The 13,513-nt window shown below is 44.6% G+C and overlaps 1 protein-coding gene and 1 long non-coding RNA gene across 10 annotated transcripts in view; one reads left to right on the top strand and one right to left on the bottom strand.

Moving 5' to 3' along the window:
- LOC147452104 (uncharacterized) overlaps positions 1-11,562 on the top strand; it is a 32,037-nt gene extending 20,475 nt beyond the window's left edge. Inside the window, exon 4 of the long non-coding RNA XR_015188865.1 lies at positions 11,142-11,562. This is a non-coding gene — a long non-coding RNA (uncharacterized LOC147452104). The remainder of the gene's footprint in view (positions 1-11,141) is intronic.
- The window catches only part of SYN1 (Rad21/Rec8-like family protein), a 34,151-nt gene extending 20,846 nt beyond the window's left edge, over positions 1-13,305 (bottom strand). For 3 of the 9 annotated variants that reach the window (XM_086517896.1, XM_086517898.1, XM_086517899.1), the window contains exons 1-9: positions 13,118-13,305; positions 12,747-12,931; positions 11,859-11,957; positions 11,559-11,619; positions 11,393-11,451; positions 11,277-11,321; positions 11,151-11,170; positions 10,972-11,045; positions 10,798-10,900 (exon numbers count right to left, since the gene is read on the bottom strand). In XM_086517896.1, the coding sequence (XP_086374022.1) occupies positions 10,798-10,900; positions 10,972-11,045; positions 11,151-11,170; positions 11,277-11,321; positions 11,393-11,451; positions 11,559-11,619; positions 11,859-11,957; positions 12,747-12,879 (594 nt within the window). In that variant the 5' untranslated portion in view covers positions 12,880-12,931; positions 13,118-13,305. The other 6 variants (XM_086517900.1, XM_086517904.1, XM_086517901.1 and 3 more) reach the window with 5 other exon arrangements.
- Positions 13,306-13,513: the final 208 nt, after the last annotated feature.

The raw sequence follows: 13,513 nt of genomic DNA, 5'->3' as shown, positions 1-13,513 counted from the left end.
GTTTTTAGGTGAAACTCTTGCATATATACCCACCCGGGAATCCGATCGATGCGGGGAATGGCTCATTGGATTCCTCTAACCTAAAACTATATGCATGTCATGCCAAATGCCCACTGTAGTGTAACAACATCTATCAAAACGCTTCTACAATCCATGTTTGCAAGAAGGTTCCAAAACTAGAAAACCTATTCTGATGGACTCGTCCAGACATGCAAATGCAATCTCACAAAAGTGCTGGTACTAACCCTCCTAGGATTCTAGACACTCCTATCTAGGGATAGGTGGAAAACTGGCTATGGAAGTCGATGAAGCATGTCCACGTGGCACACAGAGCCATGTGCACATGACATGTCCAGATTGAGCCTCAGATCAGCCATCATTTTCAAATCTCAGCCCTAGTCTCATCGCCAGTTTGCAGTTCCATGAATCAGCCCTAGCGTTTTCAGTTTCCAGCCCTTAGCCTCGCAAATCCAAGCATCTTCACAGACTCCCTACAAAGATCCAAGATCAATGCTTGGAACAAAAGTCAAATTTTATTCAAGAATTAATGGGTCATGCAAAACGGTATTTCTCGATACATTCGGGAAATTTGACTTACCCCACTGATGAGATTCTCACTCAAAGTACCCGACAGACCTCCAACAATGAAAGTAGAAAGAAAAAGAGTTCCCAGGACAAGAAGAGATACACGACCCCGACTCACTCTTTCAGAGAGAGCCAATTATATAGAGAGGAGAAGTGTATCTTTGCAAAGTGCCCTAAAAGGCACAGCGAGAACAAACTGAAGATAGACCAGAGAGTTCGAGAGCAATAGAGGAACTGTCACGTGTGCACTTCACTTGCGTCACGTGGACATGCTTCTGTCATAGTCTAGCATAAGTCTTAAGCTTAGGACTTAGCCTGGCACCTTTGTGAGCCTCTAGCAGGACATGCATACCCAGGCTGGTCATAGTTGCACACCCTCTCTTGCACAGTACAATCATTTCAGCATGAGCATTTTCCAAAGCATAGAACCCTTTTTTCCAAAGTACACATTTTTCACTTATTTATTAATAATGACTTTTGTTGGAAAAGTATGTAGGGAAAATTGCTAAGGACCTATAAAGCCCCTTGGGCACCAATAGAAGCCATATAAACTGGGAGCCAGTAGGAACACAAGACATACCAGCTTCAGCCCAACGTTTTCTCATAGGAACCAGTTCATGAAAGCCAGCGTTTTCAAATCAGACCAGTCAGCGTTTTCAGACCGGACCAGTGAGCGTTTTCAGCAAATTGGACCAGTGTTTTGTAGTTTTGAGTCAGATCAGCCTGGCGTTTTTGCATTGCAGAACCGCACCCTCATCAATAGTTGTAGATCAGCCCGTCGTAGTGCGGCAGTAGCAGAATCCCTAGCGTTTTCAGTTTCAGCCTTGACGCCATCATCATTGACACCATCGTCGACGTCGTCATCATCATCTTCGTCGACCTCCCGATCTTCGACACCAAACCGTCGCGAACTCTCGGTCTTCGACACAGAACCGTCGTCGATCTCCCGGTCTTCGGCAACAGAACCGTTGGCGACTTCATCGTCTTCAACATAGACCTCGTCGTCGGCCTCACCGTCCTCGACATAGAACCTGTCGTCTACATCTCCGTCTTCGACATAATCCCTAGCAGGTACCTCGTTGTCGTAGACATCGACGTCCTCGACATAGATCATTAGTACCTCAGTACCGAGCATCAGTAGTATCAGTACCCATTAGCATCAGCATCATTGTAGTCGCATTTGTGCAAGAATAAAGAAAGTACTTGCTCTGGCAACAGAGCAAGGGGGCCCTTGAGGGTTGGGAATATGGAAGGAGTTGGAGATAGGATCCCTAGCCTCTTTCACATTCGCATTCGCATTCGCATGTAGCGTGCATCCACTTCGATCAACAAGAAACCCTTGGATTTTTCTCCGAGCACCCTTACCTTTCATCTTCACCCGCAATGTTTCACGATAGGACTATTCTAGTTGTAGTACTTGCTTGCAGGCAGAGTCAGCATCAAGGCTGGTATTCTGCGAGAGTAGGAAGGCTACCTAGTAACTTGTATGGTCGGTGTTCACAGCGCAATAGTACCTACATCTGTAGTATCCACTGGTTTGGAGGAATTTTCATTGGTGATTCATCCACAAGCATCATAAGCAGTGAGCATCAGAAGTACATATAGAAGTTCGACAGCTATGCCTCACTTTTAATAGGGGGGGATGTCACGTGCGCACTTCACTTGCTCACGTGGACATGCTTCTGCCACAGTCTAGCATGAGTCTTAGCTTAGGACCGAGCCTAGCACCTTTGTGAGCCTCTAGCAGGACGTGCATGTCCAAACCGGTCATAGTTGCATACCCTCTCTTTAGTGTAATAGGGAATGGGCGGAACACAACCCAAACGTTTCGAAACAACGAGTCCCGTTCCCAAAACGGAGTCGAGAACAGAACTCGTTCGAGAACGAGGTGTAACCGGAAAGGTGTTCTGGAGCGGAGGAACATGGGGCGGAACGGGCAAAAGTAGGCATTTGGGGGCAAAAAAGTAGGCTTTCGAGGGCAGATTTGGGGCTATTTGGGGGACATATTTGGTGCAATTTGAGGGCAAGTTTGGGGGCCGATTTGGGGTTGTTTAGGAGTTTATTTTGGACTAAGCTGAATGGAGGTAATTCAAGCCTTACTTTAGTCAACCGTTCTGGCCCCGTTCCCGTTCGCGTTCCCGTTTCGGCCCTCGTCCTCCTCCCCGTTCTCATCCCGTTCCGGACCCTCTCGTTCGCTTTCCCCGTTCCCATTCCGGGTAACTATGCCTCTCTTGCATAGTACAATCATTTCAGCATGAGCATTTTCCAGAGCATAGAACCCTTTTTTCCAAAGTACACATTTTTCACTTATTTATTAATAAGGGACTTTTGTTGGAAAAGTAGGTAGGGCAAATTGCTTACGACCTATAAATGAAGCCCCTTGGGCACCAGTAGAAGGCATATCACTTGGGAGCTAGTAAGAGCACAAGACATACCAACTTCAACCCAGCGTTTTGTCACAGGAACAAGTCCATGAAAGCCAGTGTTTTCAGATTAGACCAGTCAGCGTTTTTAGATTGGACCAGCCCGTCGCGGGGCGACAAGAGTAGAATCCCTATCGTTTTCAGTTTCAGCCTTGATGCCGTCATCATCGACACCATCGTCGTCATCGTCATCATGGTCGACCTCCCGGTCTTCGACACAGAACCGTCGTCGATCTCCCGGTCTTCGGCAACAGAACCGTCGTCGGCCTCACCGTTGTCGACATAGAACCCGTCGTCGACATCTCCGTCCTCGACATAGTCCCTAGCAGTACCTCGTCGTCGTCGACATCGTCGTCCTCAACATAGATCATCAGTACCTCAGTACCCAACATCAATAGTATGAGTACCCATTAGCATCAACATCATTGTAGTAGCATTTGTGCAAGAATAAAGAAAGTACTTGCTCTGGCAATAGAGCAAGGGGACCCTTGAGGGTTGGGACTCGACATCCCTGTGTCATCTCGTGTCTCTCTCTTTCAGTTCAGTTCAGTTCAGTTCTTTCAAGTGAAGTAAAGTGTCCCTTGTGTTTGTGTACAGAGTACTAGATCTGAGCAAAATACTTATTCTCTTCAGTTGCACTTGACAGGAGCGTGGAAAAAAGGCAAGATGAAAGCAGGACTGGTACCATATTGCATGGGCACTGAGCCAAGCCTGATTGATGAAAGTACAGAACTTTGCCGAGCTTGGGGCAAAGTGAAAGATCAAGAAGCCCTGATTTCTTTTGATGGAGGAGCCAAGGCAAACTTCATTTCCCCGGAATTGGCGGCGCGGCTTGAGATTACACCCGACAAGATGGGACCACCAACAAAGGCAGTTCTAGCGGCACCCGGACGGGACATAGCCTGTACACCTATCATTGGCAAACTTCGGCTGCATTGTCAGGGGTATTTAGGATACAAGGACTTTAACATAGTGCCCTTGGAAGGTTGTGACGTCCTCCTAGGAGTCCCTTGGTCCCATAAGAACAACGCCGTGGTTGATAATCGGGCAAAGAAAGCAACTTTGACAAATGAAAAGGGCCAAAAAATTGTACTTGATGTAAAATTGAAGGGCGAGTCCGTCCCTATTGTATCAGCTTCGGCCATTTCCAAATCAATGAAATCCAGTCTTTGTCTATTCGATCTACTCGAAAGAGTTAAATGATGAACACAGAATGAACATGTCTGAACTTGATAGAGAACGCCAAGATTTTCTTTACACTCGTGTCAATTGCTTCTTTGAGGGCTTGACAGGCGAGTTGTCCCCATCTCGTCGTGAGGATCACACCACCAACCTGATTCCTAGAAGCACACCACCAACCTGATTCCTAGAAGCACACCACCAAACTGGCCACCTTACCGTGTTAGCCGAGCCTAGAATGAAGAGATCATGAACCAAGTGAAAGACCTTCTGGAAAAAGGTCTTATCCGGTCGAGTACTTCATTCCACTGCTCTCCGGTGTTTTGGTTTTAAAGAAAGACGGATCTTGGAGAATGTGTGCATTGATCACAGAGCTCTCAATAAAATCACCATCAAGAACAAATTTCCGATTCCAAGGATTGATGATATTCTTGACCGACTTCAGGGATCCTCTTGTTTCAACAGGATTGATTTGAAAAGTGGATATCATCAAATCCTAAACGCACCGAGAGATGTCTACAAGACAGCCTTTCGGACGAGCTTTGGTTTGTATGAATTTTTGGTAATGCCTTTTGGCCTTACCAATGCTCTAGCGACTTTCAACCGAATGATGGATAGGATTTTCAGAGAGTAAAGATCATTTGTCGGCACTTTCTTTGATGACATTATAGTCTTCTCCAAGGATGAAGTATAACATAGACACCATCTGCTACAGGTCTTTTAAGCATTGCGAGATCACAAGTTAGTTATCAATGCCAAAAAGAGTGAATTTTTCTTGCCGGAAATACACTTTTTGGGACACATCGTCTCAGCAGGAGTACAGATGGACCCGGCCAAGATTAAGACTATACGTGATTGGCCCAATTTGAAGAATGTTCATGAAGTTAGAAGCTTCTTGGGTTTGTGTTCTTACTACCGGCGGTTCATTCGGAAGTTTGCAAAGCATTCTCACTAAGAAAGGAGTCCCTTTCTTGTGGGGACCCACAAAGGTGATTGCCTTTCAGACACAGAAAGAGAAATTGACTACTGGACCGGTATTGACTTTGCCAGATTTGCAAAAGTCATTTGAAGTATATTGTGATGCTTGTGGTCGTAGTTTGGGAGCGGTCTTAATGCAAGAAGGCCATGTGATTGCCTATGAAAGCCGATTGTTTTCAAGGCTAGAATCGATAGCACAGATTTATGTGAGAGAGCTTTTGGCGGATATCCATGCTCTTACTCAGTGGCGACATTACCTACTCGGAGCCGATTTTACGGTCTTCACTCTGATCATCAAAGTTTACGCTACTTCTTGTCACAGAAGCAGCTTTCGGAAAAGCAAATGCGATGGGCTAACATCTTGTCACAGTTTCACTTCCAGATTGTCCATGCTCAGGGACAGAAGAACGTAGTGGCAAATGCTTTTTCTCGGAAGCCGCTAGTCTTGGCTATTACCGCGATTCATCATAGAAACTGCGAGGACATGGTTGATGAGTACAACACAAATCCGGATTTTTCGGATGTATTCATTTGAATACAGAATGGGGAGAAAGTGAGGAGGACAGAAAGGGCAAGAAGCGAAGCAAAAAGCAAAGCTTTGGAAAGAACAAGAAAAAGGCAAAGAAGAATAGATTCCTACCAGTTTTTGATAGTTCTACAGAGGAGTCATCCTCTGACAATTCGGACTCTGACGATCACATGTTTTATGTAAAGAAGAAGCACTTTTACAGAGCCAACCAATACGATTTCCTCAAAGATAAGAGCAAGAAGACAAAGAAATTTAAAGAGGGTGGACAATCGATAAAATTTGACTCCTTTTTTGGATTCCGAGATGCTCTGAGGGCTTTGGCCTTCATCCAGCAGTTTGACATAGCCTTCTTTGGAGGGCATTGCTCAGAGCACTCCAAGATTAGGAGGGCTGCATCATTTTTTAAAAGGAAATGCTCGAACATGGTGGTCCTTGAGGAAAGAAGTTCCGGTCAAGTGGTTGAAGTTCAAGCGGCTCTTTATTTCTTCTTGGTTGACTCAGAAGTACGAACGAGATGTAAGAACCGCTTGGAACCATCTTCGGATGACCACGGGCGATTCTTTGGACGCTCATTGCAAGATTTTTTTCTACCGACCTCTTCCTTTAAGAAGGTCACTTTCAAGAAACAGATTGAGCGGTTTTGCTGCGGACTCCCTACAGAGATCCGAGATTACTGCCTTGAACAAAAGTCTGAGTCTATACATCAACTAATGGGACATGCGAAACGGGGATTCTGGATACATTTAGGGAATTTGACTAACCCCACCGATGAAATTTTGACTTGGAGGACGAGACAGACCTCGAAACGGGGATTCTGGATACATTCAGGGAATTTGACTAACCCCATTGATGAAATTTTGACTTAGAGGACGAGACAGTCGAATATTTTTTAGTCTTTTCCGAGAAGAGCGAATGCTTTCCCGTGAGGAATTTGTGTTTGCTTTGCATAGTGCCTACCATGGCCTCCATTCTAGCCGGCTCCGCACCGACTTTTCCTGCCGTGTGCAAGAGCCTATAAAATCAACCCGCTCTCTCTCTCTCTCTCTCTCTCTCTCTCTCTCTCTCTCTCTCTTAGTTTCCCAAATGTGCCAGCGCTAGTAGCAAGAGTCCCTTCACTGAGAATCAGCAAGCGATCGAGAGAAGTCAGTACACGGAGTTCGCTTTCCCGTACTCGAAGCGATAAGTATGAATTGTGAATTCGCCATACAAGTTGTTGTTTCATGTTTGCGTCTTTGCAGGTACTCCATCACGGAGAAGGAGCAAGAAGGTCTCGGCCTATGTTCAGAGATTCCGAGAATGGAATCGGGAACTGTCTGTAGAGCTTCACGCTTTGGGAACAGACGGAAATAGAATTGAGAGCTCATCTCTCGGGAATTTCCTACAAGGGAAGGAATTGACCATCGAGTCTGAAGAATTAGAACGGAGAGCTCACTCCGGTTCTTGTGCTTGTAAAAAGATTCTTCCAAATAAAGATTCTCTTTAAGGGGGGGACAAGCCCATCTTCTAGTCTCAAATCGTCAATCTTCTCCCTCATCTCTTTTGAGTTGAAAGATTATTTATTTTGAGCTTGTTGATTATTCATGTGCGCTCCCGTTTGTAATTGGGTGTCACATCTCGGATTCCTCTCTTTCTCTGCAAAGGAGGACGATTTCGGGAAGGAATGGGAAGAAGCATGAGGAGCCACGAAAGAACCGCTGAAGACGAACTTCAGCAAGTATGAGTTCAACTCGCGGAATTGCAACAGCTTCTTTCGATGCCGGCTGTCCAACAGGTTTTGAACGGAATCAAGAAGCCACAAGGAACAAAGGTTGATGGGAATCAAGAAAATCGTGCCGAAGGTAGCAACCCGCTGAAACTTACGTTTTTCATGAAGATTTCCGACAAGAAAAAGATGCGGAAGTTCGAAGTAGACCTTTAACCACCGCTTAGTAAAATTATGAAGGTGTACCCACACGACACCCTTCAACGGATGATGGAGTTGGCAATCATTGTCGAGGATCTCGAGTCCACCGTTACCCCTACCCCCAGACACATGGAACATAGCACGTACCGTGCAAGGCAAAGAGCAGCGTATGATGACCATGGAGACCAAGGTAAAAAGCGTTCCCCAAAGGACCGGATCGGCCTAAGAAGCCAGAGGGTACCGGCAAATGGCTCCGGTATCTCACATCGAATCAAGTACAAACCTTCAAAGAGCAAGGAAGGTGCTTCTATTGTGGTGAGAAAGGACACATGAAGACCGATTGCCCAGTTCGGCAACATCAGCAGGAACAAGCATCTTTGAAGAAGGAACAATTGAAGAAGGAATCCGTTCCACCGAGAGCTTGAATTCCATTCCTAATGTGTAGGGGAATACGAAAACAGAAAAAGGGAAGCGTCAGCTCTTTAAAGGCTAGGAATCCGTGAATAACCAGAAGGTGTTGATCCTCTACGACCCTGGATCAACGAACAACTTCATCTCACTAGAATCTGTAGAACGCTTGGGCCTCACACCGGCTCAGCTTGGAACTCCAGTCACTTCGGGATCAACATTCGAGGGGTTGACCATCAATGCAACTCCCATGCAAGGACAACTCAATCTTCGGATTGGCGAGTGCAAGGACCGCGAACCATTTTGAATGGCACCCATCGAGGGATCTGATATCATCTTGGGTATGCCATGGCACTACCATATGCAATCTGTCTTTGATTATGTAGAAAAGGCCCTCGCCTTTGAGCATGAGGGTAAGAATATTAAAATTTTTGTTGATGCAAGGAATTGGCTATTCCCTATTGTAAGCCATATCTCCGTTAAAAAATAAATAAAGAAGTGCGTTTTTGCTTACTTAATTTTCGCACGAGAAAAAGATAACACTAATGAGGGTTCGCTCTCTACTTTGGAAATTAAACGTTTTCAATTTCTTGAAAAGTATAAAGATTGTTTCACGGATACTCTGTCGAATAAGCTACCTCCGGAACATCCGGAAGATCATCGCATTGATTTGTATCGCGAACTCTCCTCCAAACCAACGCTCTTATAGGGTTAGTCTTGCTCATCAAGAGGAAACTTTAAAGCAAGTCAACGAGCTTCTAAAAAAAGGTCTAGTACAACCAAGCACTTCGCCTTATTGCTCCCCAGTTCTGTTGGTGCAGAGGAAAGACGGCACGTTTGCTCGCAATGTTTATACTGTCCTGCAATCTGATGTGTGGATTGTGCTGGTCACTCTCCAAGTCATCCTTGTGGTGGCAACATACAGTGTCTAGCATTTGGTAGAGTCATCTACCTCTGAAGGAACATATTTTCTAGTGGCGATGCTTAGTGGGAGCTCTACCTGTTGGCAGCTTATTGCACCTTCGTGTTGCCTAACATGCCATGAAGCTGAGGAAATTATGCCAAGGGTTGTCGCTGCTCTAGATCCTTCATTCGGCAAGTGTCGGCTGCTCTTCAGCTGCGTTTTTCTACCGGCATTTTTCACAGATGGTTTTGCTTTTTGGGGTGCTCCAGTCTCTGCAATCTCAGTTTGTGGTGTTTTTTAATTGGGTCAGATTTTGGATTTTGTGGGCCATCTGGCACCGTAGAAACTCGTTGATGTTTCAAGGCACTGATGTTTACCCCTTTCCCTATTTCAAATTCTCGCTTGGTCAAGCGCTACATTTTGCACATGATGCTGGGGACATCACTCTTGATGCCTATAGGATTTACCTTGGGAGCCTCATGGTGCTCCACTTTTTGTCTCTTATTTTTCGTGAGTTTTCCTCTCTCTGAGGTTTCCCAAATGCAAATTCCATCAACAAGATATACAAAAAAAAAAAAGTGTGTTTGTGAAAACCTCATGCATGCTGCTGATTAGGGGCTAAGCATGGCAGCCTGAGCTGGAGCATCACGTCTGGAGAGGCATGGAGTGTTATGTGTGTGCACGTGTGTGCTGGGAATGTGTGTTGCGAAAAGAACGAGTGTTAGTTGCAGGTGTGCATGATCGGTTTTGGCTTCATCTAAGCCATTTACCAGCAATAGAGCTTCAAAACCTTAGCTGGAGAAGTGCCTTAAGGGTTAGGGTGGATCAGAAGGGTGCATTTGTGTAAGTGGGAACCTCGGGCATGCTGTTGGTCACCAGCAGAGCATGGTGGTCTGAACTGGAGCTCTATGTGATGGGAGGCAAGGAGCAATCTGCATGTAAAAGGGGAAGAAAGCAGCAGTGCAGCAGTACCTCCCTTTTCAGCATTTCATCTATTTTGGCATGTATTGTTCAGTCGCATTATGCATATCACCTTATATGTTCCGTTTTTGGTTGTCTTGGAGCTGGTCTTTGAGCGTGTATTATTTTGTTGCTTATAGGACGTCTCTTCGGGGCATTGTTGGGTGCCTATCACATAAGCCAGCTGGATTCTGTTTCCTGTTTGCTATCCCCGTTAGGTTGCCAAGGCTCTTTTAACTTGGTTTAGGATGTTTTGCCTACTGGCTTTCATTTGTATCAATTTTTTCAGTCTTATCTTGTGCATCGTCTTTTATGCCTTGGTCTTTGTATGTCCATCTATGCTTGTCATGACGTGACAAGCTTTCTAATCATTGTGCAGGCATAGTAACGATTAATAACAGCCAGCAGGTTTGGAGAGAGCCCCTGCACTCTCAGTTCCTTCCTGTCATCTGAAGAATTTTATCATGTTCTTGTGTCTACAATACACACTTGGTATAGGCATTCGTCCAGTCACCACCCTACATCTTTTCTGCAGTTCAGATATTCCTCAAATCACTGCCTACAAGCATTCATCCAGTCACCGCTCCACATCTTTTCTGCAGTTCAGATATTCCTCAAATCACTGCCTAAAATCTTACTCGCAGTGTTGTTCATTGCATGTATGGGCACAAACCATAGTGCAGCACTTCATTTGTTTCTTTGTGGTCAATACCTTAGATAATAATAGCAATGGTGACATTTGGAAGGAAACAAATAGCCTCTAAGAAGTCAGAGACTTGGGACGGCCACTTGTATCATATTCACACCCTAGCACCACCACTACAATGAAAGGATTATGCCTTCGAGTAGGGACTTACCAACCTGACGACAATTTTTGCATAACCAAAGGAGAATCAAGATTGTGCTTGTTCTAGATGCAGAAACTTACCCGTGCTGTCTGTGTGTCATCAATTGTGATTGAGCGTAGCATTTCCTTTTCAAGTTCATTGTGTTCTTCACTAAACCCATATTCTATAGTTATAGCCTCAAATCTGTTGCAAATTTATCACAGTGAGCATCACTCTATGGTACCATTAGCTGTGAAGTCAAGCCTTTACTTTACCTTGCTTGAGATTTTTCTTTTGGCAGTGATGTTGTGTCCAAATTTTTAGTGGCAGTGATAAGCTTAATCTGAATCTGTTATGGTTAGCAGGAAACTTGTGAGTTAAGAAAGGAAATGCTGCAATTTTCTTTTGTAAGGACAGGTGATCTTATCTTGTGTTAACATGGCAGGTTCCTTACCAGTAGATTGTTGACATCTTCTGCAGAAAACCCATTGATTAAAGAGTCTAGGTGAGATCCAGTTTCCTTGAAGTACTTCATTTGCAGCTCATGCATAATACTTTAGAGAAGCAAATGAAGACTCACCTGAGAAAAATTTCACTTTGTGATTGTATATGAGAACTACGCCTCCTGCATAAGCATGCTGGTTGATCAAATTGTTTGCTACTGTAGTTAGTGTAATAAAGCTGTCAGGTTTTTACCCATTAGAATTCCTGATAGACGGAGTGCCAGTGGAACAACAGGATTGAGAATCTGCTCGCTGACATCAACCAGTGTTGTCGTCTTTCAGTACACGTTTCATTGTAAATGCAAAATAGATGCTCTTGGAGATGTTAATTTGTAAAGTCAAATGCCAAAAGTGGTTACCAAATCTCTGCTATGTCAATTTGTTCTGCTTTTCTTCTGTTTATCTTTTTGTGCATGGTTGCTGCAATCCTGAACAACTTAGAAAACGTTTAAAACCAAGCTACTTGTCTCTTTGCTCGGACAAGTAGAATTTTAATTGAGCTTTAATCTGAAAAATTATCAAAGAATATAAGGTTCATCGTGCTGTGTTATGAGTTAAATTATGGCTATCCATTTTCCATATGCAAGCTGAGCAGGTATGCCATCATTTAAAGCATTAGTAATATGAGCTTGGAGCTGCTACTGTGAGTTGCATGTTACCATATTTGGCCAAAAGGTCCCTTTCTAGATAACAGTTGGTTTGAGTAAAACATTCCGAATATCTGCAAGCCCAGCTGCTATCTCGTCTGTGGGAGAAGTCTGCGCAGAAATTCAAGGAAAGTCATAACTTATTTTAAGCTAAGGAAACGTTTTCAAAGTTTCAATGTGATTTGGAACATTTCTGCAACAAGAATCAGCTGTTTTAGAAAAACCTAGCTTCATTGCTTTCCAACAATTCTCCTCTTGCCTAGGCATGAAATGTGTTAAGAGATCTGTCTTGCTAAAGAAACATGAAAAGATACGAAAGCCTTTCTATGTAAGGTATTATAGCTGGAGTTAAACTTTGCAGAATTATATCATGCATGCGTCCAGCTCCTATTACACAGGCAGGGCTGACCAAAGAGGGCTTCACTCATCTCAGAGGAGCAAGCGTTTTTGTTAGTTCTTTGTTTGGACAGTGAAGGCGCACAAGGAGAGAGGCTCCTTTCCATTTCCTCACGAAGCAGAAAGCTGAACCAAATCTCTTTACATATGAAATGCTGTTGATTTTCGACAGTAGGCACGAAGGGCTCTAGATGAGGTGACGAACAAGGCCTAGTAAAGCAGAAAGAAGGCTAACGCAACCTGGTATACAAAGCAGTACACAATTGTTTCTGCATGCAGGAAGCAGCAACACGGAAAATTAGCTTGCAAGTTTTGGAATAGCGCTCTCGGGCTAGGAAAACTTAGTCCTTTAAGGAAATTTTAGCTTTTCAGTGCCCGCCATTGTAATGCGGAACTCTAGCTGTGCTCACGAATTTTGTTCTAAAGCGTGGATGAAGTAAGAAGTAAGCGTGTGCAAGGTAAAAGAAACTGTGGAAATGGAGAAGGCGGGGCCAGAAACTTTACAAGCGTTACAGATTTTGGGGCATGCAAGAGTGGAAAGGCCGACAGTTCCCTCTGGATTTGACGGCACCGCAAGAGAACTTGAAAGCAATTTGTATGGACTTTCCTGCAGATTTTGCAGCAATGCGCTAGGCATCAGAAGGATTACATGGGGAGAAAGACACCAATTTTCTGCACAAATTGCTTTCCTGCAGATTTTGCAGCAATGCGCTAGGCATCAGAAGGATTACATGGGGAGAAAGACACCAATTTTCTGCAGAATTGTTGCGCGATGCAAGAGACGTTGCGCAAGAGACGTTGCGTGCAGTATACTTTTACTGCGGATTGCAAGAGAACTCGGAAGGAGTGTGCTTGAAATGAGAGAATTCACGTACCTGCTTCTCCTAACTGGGTTTCGCTTGCCGAAGGTAGAGATGGCGATAGCCGCCTTTCGAGCTCAGTTAGTACTACTGTATATACTAAGGCGATCCCCGCCTTTCGAGCTTAAGCGTTTGGTGGCGTGCTGAGTTGTTACTACCACCCCTACCGTAAACTTTCTACACCCCTCTCTCCCCCGTCCTCCGGAAGGCTCGTTGTATAAGAGGGAGACATGTGGTAGATGGTGAGCTCCCAGTCGTATATATGAAACTCATCGTCGTTTAGTGTATACGAGTGTGCGACCTGTTCAAGATGGAGCAAAGAGAGAGACCGAGAGAGAGAGGGACGTGGTGGATGGTGAGCTCTTAGCCAAAAAAACGACGCTCATTGTTGTACAGTATACGGAGATGGAG

The sequence above is a fragment of the Adiantum capillus-veneris genome, chromosome 8, assembly GCF_014529385.1.
Source record: "Adiantum capillus-veneris isolate H3 chromosome 8, ASM1452938v2, whole genome shotgun sequence".
NCBI classification, from domain to species: Eukaryota; Viridiplantae; Streptophyta; class Polypodiopsida; order Polypodiales; family Pteridaceae; genus Adiantum; species Adiantum capillus-veneris.
Note: the sequence above shows the minus strand (reverse complement) of the source record. Positions and strands in the feature narration are given on the sequence as shown.